General features: G+C 43.7%; 1 protein-coding gene across 1 annotated transcript in view; it reads right to left on the reverse strand.

Moving 5' to 3' along the window:
- Window positions 1–289: 289 nt before the first annotated feature.
- Window positions 290–13,274, reverse strand: part of ARNT2 (aryl hydrocarbon receptor nuclear translocator 2) — a gene marked incomplete at both ends in the record, with an annotated part of 102,918 nt that continues 89,933 nt past the window's right edge. Inside the window, 5 exons of the mRNA XM_082488846.1 lie at window positions 290–388; window positions 2,885–3,021; window positions 5,573–5,738; window positions 7,877–8,015; window positions 10,631–10,730. Of these exons, the coding sequence (XP_082344972.1) occupies window positions 290–388; window positions 2,885–3,021; window positions 5,573–5,738; window positions 7,877–8,015; window positions 10,631–10,730 (641 nt within the window). The remainder of the gene's footprint in view (window positions 389–2,884; window positions 3,022–5,572; window positions 5,739–7,876; window positions 8,016–10,630; window positions 10,731–13,274) is intronic.

Here is a 13,274-nt window from a genome sequence, read left to right on the forward strand (position 1 = left end):
AGATTTTTTTTTTTTTTAAATCAAGCAAAGTTTTTCATCTCTGAGGTAGATGACAATAAAATAAAATAAAAATAAATGGAGCTGTCAATGAACACTAACAAGTGCTGGAGCTCCTCTGTCGGCACCGACGCACCCCAAGGAGGAAAGAGCAAGCCCTACACCACTATCTGAAACATGAGAAACGTGTCTTCTGATTTAGTAGCTTCTACAGAAATGCAACACAGAAAAAGCAGAGCCAAAATTACACTGAAATGGCCTTGGAGTAGAACTTCCATTTCTGCTTTGCAAGCTACTCAGAAAATGGTGGAAACATGCCCAGGTCAGCAAAATCTTCAATGTTGTAATTGCCAGTACCCTGCGTCGGATCTCCCGGCATTGGCAGCATGTCCTGCGTGATAAGGAAAATTCAAAGTGAAGTGTCACTTGCTAACACGTTATCCACACACAAACTGTTTCCTGTTCATCTTTTCAGTGTAAAACCAGAAAAGGCCAAAGGTTAGAGAAATAAGGTGAAAACCAGACCCGTGCAGGGGGCTGGGCCAAGGTTTATGTGCTGCTGATGTTTTGCTGGAGCGTTTCTGAACGGGAGATGGGACTTCAACAGGGCAGAAGTTTTGGATTGTTCCTCTGAATAAGGCACATTTGAGCTGCCCCGTACTTCTCCCAGGCTGAAACAGCTCCTCTTGGAATGGGGAGCTATGTAGAGAGAAGCAAACTCTCTGGTTTCACTATATGGGAAGTATTCAACACCCCCCAACACACTCCTGCACCCTCCAGAAAGCCCCTGCTGTACACGCATGGGTTTGGGGAGGGTCTCACCTCCTTGCCAGCATTCTGTAAGTGAACATATTACTGCTCTTCGTCCTCTGAGGAACACTAAAGACTGGACATCCACCCCAGCTAACAAGATGCCCAAGCAGCCTTCATGCGTGTACAAAGGCAGAGGGAGTAGCAGGAACTTCTTGGGAGAAATGGGATTTCATGGTAATTGCTCCCACGTGTCTTGAGCCACGTGAGGTCCCTGCAGGAGGCTCTGAAAAATACTCAACCTTTCCTCTCAGCCGGAGACCAAAGCCACAGGGAAAAGACATCCCTTGCTGAGAAAACCAGAGTTTATGCTGTCTTTTCCTGTCAGTCCTTACAATAATAAGCTCTTACTGCAAAGCCAAGTTTTGCCAGGGATGGCTCATTAGCCTTACAACAAAACAAAACATAAAGAGCAAATAAGAAACCTCACAGGATCTGCTCTGTGAAGGAGTAACTATTGAGAGCTGCTGTGTACTGAGAACTTACCCCAAAATAAAGACAGATTAAAGCCCATCTGCGGGCTCTGTAGCATCCCTGCCGATGGTGGTGAAAGGGGCTGTGAACACAACTGGCAGTTTCTCAGCTGCCAGGATCAGCCTTCGTTTGCTGACCAAAACTTGCACTTATTTTATGTTTTCCCACAGTCCTCCCCTGCCAAGGGGAAGTTGTAGCTGACACCCCACCCCACCCCCCCCCACCCCACCCCACCCCCCACCCCCCCATTTAAATTTCCATCTCTGAAGGCATTTCTGCTGCTGGGCCCTCTGAGGCAGGGTCACCTCAGGTACAGACCCAGCAGGGCAGCTCCCTTCTCAAGTCTGCCTCTCACTGTACGTCTGGCTAATCCAGGGCTGCCTTCAGGCACAAACAGCCCAAGCAACTTCTTGGAGGCCTTTGAACTGAGCTCAACCAAGTTTCTCATCACATCCAGCTATTATCCTCATCCCCTCCAAATGCACAGTCACCTCCAAGAGCTCTGCAGGTGAGCCCAGTTCTCCCTTTCTCCCTTGGCCCTCCTTCCCACTCATGCCATAAGACGTTTGTTGGGACACAGCACTTGCTGGAGACAGAAGCAAGACGCTGCTCGGAGCCCTGTGTCTGTGGGCCATTGAACCACACTGCCATCGGCTCCACTGGAACTACCTTGAATAAGCTTTTGGGTTAAAAGCATGTACAAAGCGATTGAACTCAGCTTACAGAGAGAGCTGCAACAGATTAATCTTGCCTGGGCCATGGGGCATGCAGACAGGCAGTTATTCCAGATGCAGTGTTGTTATTCGTTCCTGTGTGAAGCGATGGTTTGTTCACACAGGAATATTTTCAGGGTAATGTCTCTTCTGCAGTGTTCCTGCGAGCAACTGAGCACGAGCCCGGTCTTGCAGGTGAATTTACCTTCTAAAAAGATAATGAGGCGCCCCACTTCTAAACCTTGCTCGGGGCTTGAACTGTCTTTTCTGCATTTATCTGCATTGTTTTGTTGCAAACTGTCTTCTTGATCTAATTTAAAAACAAGTTATACAGGGACAGAGACCTCATTAGTTAACTTACAAAGTCCCGCTCTGTCTGTAGCGAAGGCCCAAAACTGTACTTAATGTTACAAACTTAGGTAGTTGAAGAGGATTGCTTACCAGCTATCTGATCCCTGACTGGGTTTAACCTTAAAAAAATGATTGGCCACTATCTTCTATGCAGTATCAGACTCCTTTCCTGCTTGAACTATCAAAGAGAATTACATTGATGTCTAATTGGACTTGACTGGGATTTTAGAAGCCAAAACCAGGATAAGACAGACACTCTATTTGGGACTATTTCATGGTTTCCCTGCAAAACACGTAAGCCCTAAGCATAGGGTGCAAAGAGAAGGTAAACCAGCATTTTAAATCAGCAAAGATGCTGTTCTTCAGCAGAAACAAAACCAACTCAGCTGTAGCTAATGCCAGCGCAAACCTACGGCAGCACACAGCAAGAGGGAATTGCTCCAAGCCCTGCTAGCACCCCGGTCATCCAGGGCCACGGTTCTTTAGCTCAGCAGTGAGAAGCTGTCAGAGGCACTTTGGGCTCACTGAACTCTCCTCACCTGGAACACCTCGGTCTGACTGGGCTGCGGGTGCGAGTGCTGGTCGCCGCTTTGCTGGTTGTGATGTTGGCTCTGCCACTGGGACCAGACTTCGGAAGGTCTCCCCTGGAACTGGCCGCTGCTCTGGCCACCTTCAGCTGGATGGGGGGAGAAAGGGCAGAAGTCAGAGAGCAGCTCCTTCAAAACGCCCGCCTGCTTTTGAGGCTTCATCCACCGACGCCCCTGTTTGCAAATGAGTGACACCCAGCCCCTACGGGGTGGAAGCCGAAGGGAGTTTCAGCCCTGATTGCAGGGTGGGGGCCACCCCCAGAGCAAAGCTCCCTGCTGTGGTTGCGCAGGCACGGCAGGTGAACTGCTCACAGTCAAACGTACAATGACACCACAAGCCAGGCACTGGAAGACAATTTTCAAGCATCCCCCCTACCACTTTTTAATCACTAATAAAGAATATTTGCCATTTCACTTAAAGAACAAACTGCATCATCTGAATGCCCTTTCTCTTTAACAGACTAATTCTTGCAGAGCTGCGGGTGCACAGTCACCCACTCATCTAAGAACCACGCTGTCAGACTTTGTAAGCAGATATAAACACAATAAGATCAACAGACAACAGCCTTGCTGTATTAAATGCAGAGTGTTGTATGCTGAACTATCTTGTCCTCCAATATTACAGCTGCAAAATAACTTATTTAACATCCAGCTTATAGCAAATGATTATCTTGTGCATATGGAGATGGTTTCTGAGTCTGAGGCCATTTAAATTTCACAGAGTAATGCAAACAGCAAGGTTTTACGGTAATACACTTAAAATGATAATTTCAGGGATATGGATTTCTTCTAAATAGTCCACCAGAAAAAAAACACAATGCCACACACACATACACTTTTCATGAGTACAGTCACAGGTCACAGATAAGCTGCACTTGTTTTACCCTGTATTCCTACAGATTGGCCCCAAATGTATAACACTTTTGGATAATTTTCCTTCAATTATTTACAATGTCTCCTTCTAAGAATTAGCATTTTAGGAAGCTTGCCACCAGGCTTAAGCTTTTCCTCCAAACATTTTTTCTCCCTTTTTTTTTTTCTCTCAAGAACTACTCCTACTATTTTTGCCTATTTTCCCCTCACTGCAGAGAACCAAGCTAGGTACACATAGTTCTCCTGAACTCTCTCTTGCCCCCTCTGCCACGGGTACCAAATTTCCGGTGCCAAACTTCCACAGGTGTGCTATGTCAGCTCTCTGATAACCAGACTCGATTATGTCAAATCAGTCACTTACTCACAGTCACGGCTTCAGAAAATACAGAAACACGTGCTTAATCCAATCCTTTTGGCTATCAGCTAAACCATGCAAAACAGCTAAAGCGAACATTTTACAGGAAAGTAAACAGGCTGTAGTGATGTATTTCTATCACATCTGAAGTAGATAATTACAGCTCTTCCCTTACTGACATTACCACAACCAATAATTCAGCTGACTCAGAAACCCTGCAGCCATTTTATGGGCCAAAACAAAATTCATCTGAGTTCCCCTTCAAAAGAAAGCTACAAGGGTTTGTTTTTTTTTTTTTTGGTGTTTTTATTTTATTTTTAGTCTCAGAACAATACATTGAAATTAACTCAGTAAGGCAAACGATGCTTCTTTTCAGCAAAACGGTTACTGCTGGCCGGAGGTTCAAGACACTCGTCTCTGTGAAGGCTGTGTTATTAATAGTATCCAAACTGATGTAGGTCAGGAAATGTTTCTCATTAGGTGAAAGGGTTCTTGCCAAGTAGCTTAGGCCTGAAATGCAAGGCTGTCTCATAAACAAATGTAGAAAGCCTGGTGCAAATGGAGGCATGAATAAGCTCCGTTTCAATGTGCTTTTTCTAGGCGACGCAGCGTAGGTCTGCGTTTTATTCTCAAGGAATAAGAGAAAAATGACACACATTAGCACACTGCTACCTATGCTTTTTGGAACTGTGTGTTGTTATCAGCCAGCAGCATTCTTCACGGACTCCTCGTGTGTTTATTACTGATGGATTCATAGTTTTTTTACTCTCATTCTGCTGGTGGAGCGCAGAAAACTTACCGAAGGGTCACCCACCGGGTCACAGTCTGAAAGCCACTAAATTAGCATGTAATAGGAAAAGAAAACCATTTCAAAACATGGCACCTACTCTGATTAGTTTAGTAGTGTGGGTACAAAAAAATCCTGTCTCCAGCCAAACTCCAACGAGCCATCTCTGGGCAAGAGGACACCAGCATGCAGTCAGGGAAGTGGAAAAATGAAAAGAATGTAAATTTGTGCCATTTAAGCACTCTCCTGAGAAGTGAAAAGAAATTGAACCTGCTGACCACAGTCTGGGAGGACGATGTGATGTTAAGGAACTTAGTATTGTAAGGAACTAGTGATGTAAGGAACTTTTGAATCTTTCATGACACCGTTTACTGAAGAAAAAAACCATAAAGCCCTCATACCATAAAATGCCACAATATCCTGAAGCATGTTGGATGTGGAGGAGGTGCAGCATGGAGGGAACAGGTCACCTCAGGCCACTCTGCTCAATGGGAGAAAGCAAAACCCTTTCAGCCCCTGGGCTTCCCAACCGACCCACCACAAGAACAGGCTGGAAGTTTTTTAAGTTAATGCTGGAGAGTTTCATTTTTATGTGTATTTCTGTGTTACATCACTTAAAACTTACCAAACCCTGCATTTCGGTTGGCTAAGCTAGAGTAGGCGTTGCCGCTCGGAGAAGAGGTGGCCGGGCTGGAAAGGGGACTGTATGACGACGGATCGGCTGGGTAGGTGTGACTGGTTCCAATCCCAAAGGGAGATGACTGAGCCTTGCCAGACTGAGATGGAATTTGCTGAGGAATAAGGGGTAAAAAATAAAAGGGATGAGTTTTATTGTTGAGGAACAGCACAGCGGACTCATTTTTTAAGAATGTAAAACACAGACTAAATAAACTCCGTGAAAGTGGACAGGCATGTCATTCCTGACTCAGCCATATTTCATCTCTGTCAAAGACAACTTATTGCTGCACAAGGAACACAACAGACTATAAACCCACACTTACAGCTCTCCTGCTGATTAACTCACGTGTACTCAGTATCAGAGCTATTCGGAATAACACGATTTCCTTCACCTCTATTACAAGGATTAATCTCAAACTGAACAGGTATAAAGAATTCACCTTTATTTGCCAGGTGTTTTGATTTTGCAGTGCCACAGTAAAATCATAGTTATCTGAACGTCTTGCAGAATATGTGCAGTTCTTAAAGGACCGGCGTCTCCAGGGCTTGGGGGTAAGCGGTCAAAGAAGTTTCAAAGCTAATTAGCTGCTTTCTCTCCTGGCCTAAGAAGTACAGGCAGCAAAGTTATTGGGCTTTGTAAAAGGCTTGGGAAGGAGCGTGAACCACCAGCCCTGGGAGGAGGGAAGAAACAGTCTAACTTCGCTTTAACTGGGCAGCTGAGTTAATTCAAGGGTATTAAAAACCAACTTGCTGTCATTTTCATCTACATAATGGCTTCATCATAGAATCTCCAGGAATGTTACACAAATGATTAGACACTGCAAGACTGCTTTGAGACACGCACAACATGTACACTGAGACTAAGGGAGGTGAAGTGTCTCATTCAAAGTCATGTGCTACAGCAACATATAATGCTATGGACAGGATCTGCTTATAAATCATTTCCCACATTATGAACAAATCCAGCAGTTCCAAGAAAAACTCACTGCCTAACCAATTCCACAAATAGAAATTAAAGGTGATTACATCTCTGGATACTTCTAACAACGTGCACTGTTATTGGCAATCAATGCACTCAAGTGAAGCTATCCTCTTGGACAAATGCAGGGGAGCTGGGGGAGGAAAACAGATCCCAATGGGCATATAACACGATGAAGATGCTATTAAGTCTTCAGCTCAGTTCCAAGCTAAGAAACCGTATATTTCTAAAGCTTTCCACAAAGACAGCAAGAGCATGACGTGCCACTTCTGCAAGGCTTAACTCTATTTTACTGTATTTATGATGGATGGATGAATTCCAATTTCCCTACGCTCACATACAAACTCTGTTGACTTGGACAGAACTTGGACAGTAAGAGGGATGAGTAATTTTTTTTGGTTTTTAGTCATTTTTAGCATCCTCCATATAATAATGTTATGACTGGATTTCATTAAACAGGTGTGACAGAATAACCACGGCACACTGAGGGCTGGGCAGGATAACTGTGATTAATGTGGAAACAATTCAGTTACTGAAAAATTATTTAGTGCCCGCCCCAACATGCCATTCTAGCCTACCAAACAATGGAAAGTCAAGAGTGATTAAGAGCAGCATTAATGATAGATCCAACATGATTATTTCATATTATTTGTCTTTAACAGAGTTTCAAAACAGGTTTTTTTCTATTGTTACACAGAGCAAGAGGTGATTTCTGGGCTAACGTTGTCAAGCGCGGGGCATCTGATGGAGGGACCAGCACCCGACACAGCGTGAGCTACGCTGGGCAGCTCACGGAGGGGCAACAGGCTAAGTAGCCTCTGCTCTGAATTCACGCCTGGATTTGTATGTGCCCCTTTCTGATTACATCGCCCACTGCGGGTAACATCGCTGAGTGCAAGGCCTTGGTCCAAGAAAGAGTCAACGCATGGGCTCAATACTAAAGCCTAACAGCTGTCCTCTTTTATTTCATTCAGGGCACATATAAAAATAAGTGCAGGACCGAGACCTTCTACTGGGATTTATGTCAGCAATAGTGACTGCCACTATTATGAACACTATTTCAAACTAAATGCAGTTACGCACAGGGCAGCTGCCTCAAATTATTATAACCTGCCAAGGAACAGAAGTGGGGGAACAGATTTCTCTCCAGCAAATGATAATGACAAAGTACATTTAATCACGTTATAAATGGGGTTTACTAATTCTTTTGTAAAAAGCACAGAGATTGTAAATTTTTAATGACCATGAAGATAAAACACCTTTAATCAATACCTGTCCTGGAAATGGTGGGCGATTTCCTGTCCAGGCAACCTGACTCTGATTTAGCTGGCGAGAGATCTGTGTCAGATTCTGCCCTGTTGACGAAGACGACTGGATGTCGTTCACACCAGGCACGTGTACCACGGAGGAACTAAAGGAACAGAAACAGTGCCTCGTTTGTAGGATACATTCTCGATGCACAAATAGTATTCCAGACATGGAAATTTTGATAATCGCATTAAAACTAATCGTTAAATCTATCTTAATAAAAAATGACTTAAAACCATCACAGAACTATAAAACATATTGGCATTCTAAAATGTCAGTTCAAATAGACACAGAGGGCAGAATTATTTTGAATTAAACTTCTATAATCTCTTTCAAAGGGTTTGCAAGAATAAAATCAGTCTGACATATGGTGCACAAATACTTAGCTCCGTACTAGCTCAATATTTAATGCATTAAAAAAAACTCCTTGCAGAGAGTATTCAATCAGGTTCTTATTTAAAATTTGTGCTTAAAGTCAACAGTATTTAAGCATTTACTTAAACACCATCCTAAATGAAGATGCAAAAAAAGATGACACTTAAAAGTACTTCTTTATTTCTTTCCTTCCTGAGAATGAAGAAGTGTGTGTTATATACTAAAAATGTGAGCTTTTAATTCCTATTTTCATCATATAATGCTAAAGAAGAGCATGCAGTTATATACCCAGGCAAAAGAATAATCAAGACAGAAACTTAAACTAATGTAATAGCTTTGGAATTAAAAAAAAAAAAAAAAGTATTTCCAAAGGAACTTGTTTACATGTCAGCTGTTTCCTAATCACTGAATTTCACTACAGAGAAATTTCCCAGAAATTTCTAATCAGAAGGAAAATTTTACGAAGGACTGCTCCGCTTTACCACTTTATTCTAATTGAAGTCCTGAACAACTGAATCTATATAACCACAAATTGTGAATGTGCTTTTATATGTTTTTATATATAAAAATACGTATTTATTATTTTACGTCATATATAAATATATAAATGAATATAAATGAAGACACAACACATAAAAACGCTTTTGTGGATCAACTGAAACAGCTTGCTCTTGTCTCTAATCCCTTCCCTATTGTCTATTTTCACAGTCTTACAGAGAGAGAAGAGAGCAGATTGGGAAAAGAAGTAAACAAGGCTGAGCAGAGAGGAAGGAGGGATCCGAATCCTCTGAGAAGGCTGGCAAAATCCCTCCCAGAGTGGTAAGCAAAATGTGGCAAGCATTTGAATATGGGAGTTGTTACTTCTGTCTTTCTTAAGATGCCCAAAAGCAATGTGTGTGTTTAGAAATTCTTTGTAGAGTTTGTTTCCCCATTTTTCTTTTAATTTTATTTTTATTTTTTATTCCCACAGCGTCTCCAAAGAGGGAAACGTGGACCAGAAAGTCTATCTAAATCTGGCTGAACTTTGAAGCACACAGCAGCTGCTGGGGAGGGCTGGCCCTACTGCCAACACCTTCCCAGCTGGACTGGCAAGTCTCATCGTCTAAGGGGCTTGGACTGCAGCTGGAATACATACTTTGAAATCAGGAGTCTGCAAAATAGTGCCTAAAATCTGCCCAAGCTCAGTGACTAGGGACCAGCCTGGAGAGCATTGAGGGAGGACAGTTCATCGATGGTGGAAATGCTAGCAGATGTGTCATTACTTGATGTAATAGAACAGTAGTAGGAAAAAAGCTATAGTTAAAACATCAGGAATTAACAAAGGAAACAAACAAAACGCGCACCAAACCCCAAGATGGCAAGTCAACTATTCAGTAATATACAACATCCAATTAAAAGACATTTAATTTACTGTCATATCCCTCCCCCAGTTATTTTTGGTTTTAATTTGACAAAACACATGCACGGGGATTTTCTCTCTACTGAGATTATCAGCAATTATAACTTTAAGAACATATTGGTTTAAATAAGATTATAGTTTGCAGATGTTTCCTAGTTCCTGGAACTGACAGTCTCTGAATGGCTGTTCCTTCGCTTTCACAACCTTGGTTGGTCTAAAACAGGAGAATAAAACTTCAGTATCATGGTCCCAGAACCGTGATATGAAGGGCATGTAGGTAAATACAATCACTGTTACCACACTCTCAGAAAGCAACTGGAAATACAGGTAAACTCTTATACTTCACATGAGCCAAACGCATGTTGCCAGCTGGTAGGCAACGACATGCACTCTGAATAACTCAAAGACGCCTCAGAAAATGCTGAACAACCACCGTATGTGTATTCAGAAGCTGCCTTAGAAAACTGTTCACGCCCATGTCCCAGCCCTCGCCAGGTACTATGGATGAAACATCCCTCTGTTCCCTTTAATAAGGTGCCCTTCAATGCAGCCATCAGACGTACTGACAGCTGTAAGTGCAAAACAAATCTTTGTTTAGGTTGGCTGAATGTTCCTCCGATCTCTGATCCTGCCCCACCGCCTCTCAGACTTCTTTCCCTTCATGATCTGTTGCTGGTTCTTAGCTTTGTCCAATTACATCATCACAGCAACGAGTATCTACTTACCAGCCACTATTTTTAACAGAGACATCCAAATCTTCTCAGCCTGTAAGCCTAGTCCAAGTGCTGAGACATCACGTAGGAGTGAAGTGTACACAAAGCAAAGTTCATTCACATAAAGAAAGCCCTTGCACCTTGGGTTGCTTTTGTTTCCACCAGATCGAAGAGGAACAGTCCCCCGCTCTCCGACAGAAATGTGTAGGTTCAGGATCTGGACTACAGTACCTGAAACTCTTTCCCGAATGTCCTGGCTGAAACGGGCTTCCCTGTGAGTAAAGCTGCTGGTTTCCTGCTGTGGATGCCGAGGCCATCATTTTTTTATCTGCTACAAAAGAAAAACAAATCACAGAAAGAGAAAAGTTTAGGGAATGAGAAAATGTAGGCAAAACTATTTAATGAGCATTGCAATGTATACAGGCAGCAGGAATTTTTCTTTCCTTCTTAAAGATTTATGAAGAAGCCCTGTGGAACACGTTAAGAATGACACAAAAAGGCTATATGACAATTCAGTATGAAACAAGAGTCACAGCTGGTTTGTGTCTACTCCATACCCTCTTCCTGGGATGTCCCTCATTTATGCTATTGTTTGCAGGGAACGTAACACTGGTATGTGCCCTCCAGCCACGCAGCCCAAACCTTCTCTGTGCCCGCTGGCAGCTGCTCCCGACCACGCAGGCAGGAGGGGGAACAGGAGATCAAGAGTGGGGAGTGATGGGTGCACGAGTCACAGCTACAGACTGGAAAGGGGAACAAAGGTTTTATGGAAGAAAGATGGGAGAATCTGCCGAGGGGAATGGAGGAATGCCACATCAAACAAGCCTAGTCCGAAGAAGGTCTGATGCACGTGCACCTCTGTGTCCCACCTGGGGATGGCCTCAGGTGAGCACACGTTTCTGGCTCCAGAAGAAGCCCTCCAAGGCTGCTGCTCTTATTGCAGCCTCTTTGCACTGAGGTAGCAGCTGCAGGCCCACACCCCGAGGGGTTAAACATCCCAAGGAATGGTGTCAAAGAGCCCCTGTCCTAATCAGCTGCTACCCCCGCTTCCCGGAGAGGAGTACCTGGCTCTCCCAAGCAGCTTGGTGGCACACCTGCAGATCTCAGGGTGACCACCTGGGTGATCCTGCAGCCCCGACCTGCATTTCAGTCTCACGGGTGGCTGGAAGCACTTTGCTTCTGAGCATCCGCAAGATTTATGCACCTGAGCTGCAGCAAGGCAAAACGCTGGTCTCTCACAGATTTTGCTGTCCTGTACGTGGCTTGAAGGAGCCATGAAATAGGAAGCAAGCACCCCAGGGGGGTGTCAGACAGACTAGTGTAGTGAATAACACACACACAGAGATGCCATTAATGTTTATAGTCCATGCTTAATGTGCCAACTGGAGATCAGTCTCTAATTGAATGAAACGAGATTGGGTGAACAGTACCATTTGGCCCCTTAATTTAATTTTCTGGCACTGGATTATTCCAAAGCCCAGGGAAACCTCACTACTCCTACTTCTCTTGAAATAACTTGAAGTCTGCTCCACCACCATTTATTCACTTTCCCCATCATCCTTTACTACCTCTAAGTGCAAAACACTGTGCACGTCATTGATGGCTTTGCAATCGTCTGTTGCTACACACCTCTGACAGGCCCAGAAATCAAGTCTGCCTCCTCATTTTGCCCTTTGCTCTTTTCATATTCCCACTCATTTCACAGGATGCTCTCCTGGACACAAGGCCCACTCAATTCACAAGTAATTGAAATATTTTCTAGTTTTCCCTAGCTTTTAGAGACCTCGTGATTGTGGCTCACCAAAGGCCTCCAACACACACCAGCTCTTCTCTGTTAACTAAGTTCCTCTTACGTTACGTTCCTAACAGGAATCTAAGCTTGCTTTCCCAGAGAAAAAAGTCACCTCAAATAACCTCTCAGGAGCCTTGGAGAAGGAGTGCGTATGCTACTGATGTAAGCTGTCATTGCTTTTCCTCTGTAAATTAGAAATTTGTAGAAATTCCTCACTGGCTACATATTGCCCAGCACAGACACGGAGTCTGGGCTGCAAACCTACACTCTCATATAAAAAAAAACTAAGAGAAATGGGGACAAGGACTAGAGAAGGTTGCGTATGTTGTAGGAAGAATTGAGAATGGGTTGGGGTACCTCAGAGAAGGATAGGTGACTTTGTTTGTTTGTTTTTTTTTTTTTTTTTCAGTAATGTTATTCTTGCATGACAAGTCCCATTTTCTAAGGCGACCCTTTACAGGAATACTAAACTTTCAGGGTTGAAAGAGACTGAGCCAAAACCCTGTCGGTACTTCAGATATTTGAGAACAACTCACCAGCAAAATTGAGAGTGCTCTACATGAACTGGAATTCCTCAAGTGGAGCAGAGTTGCCATGGCAGCTACCGAGGTCTGTGCCGCTGGATAAGGCCAAGACAAAGGGAACGGCTAAACTAATCGCAAGCAGCTAAATCAGCTTTCAGATCTCTCCTGAGTTACATCGAACGCTCTTTGGCCTCTGAATCTGACCCACATCTCTCCCAGCTGTAGTCCTGCTCAGGACTTTACACACTATTTCTCTGCTCTCACCTTCGATACGGCACCAAAAACCTATTGTGTTTTGGTGTTTTACCTGCATCCTTAGACCTGTTTCTCTCTAAACCCCATCACTTTACTGGTCAATGATATGCCCTTCTCCCAGTAGGACCGGTGTTTCTGCCTGTAGGACAAAAATCTGTGCAAGAACCTCATCATTCTGTGCCTCAAGGCACTTGCTTCTTCTCCTCACTTTTGTTTTTTAATTATGTGTGGCCGCTGCATGCAATTATGGCAACAATCTCCCTATGTCCAACCGTATTTTTACAGAATGTAGCAGAGAATGAGA

Source organism: Vanellus vanellus, assembly GCF_965231255.1.
Source record: "Vanellus vanellus genome assembly, chromosome: 11".
NCBI classification, from domain to species: Eukaryota; Metazoa; Chordata; class Aves; order Charadriiformes; family Charadriidae; genus Vanellus; species Vanellus vanellus.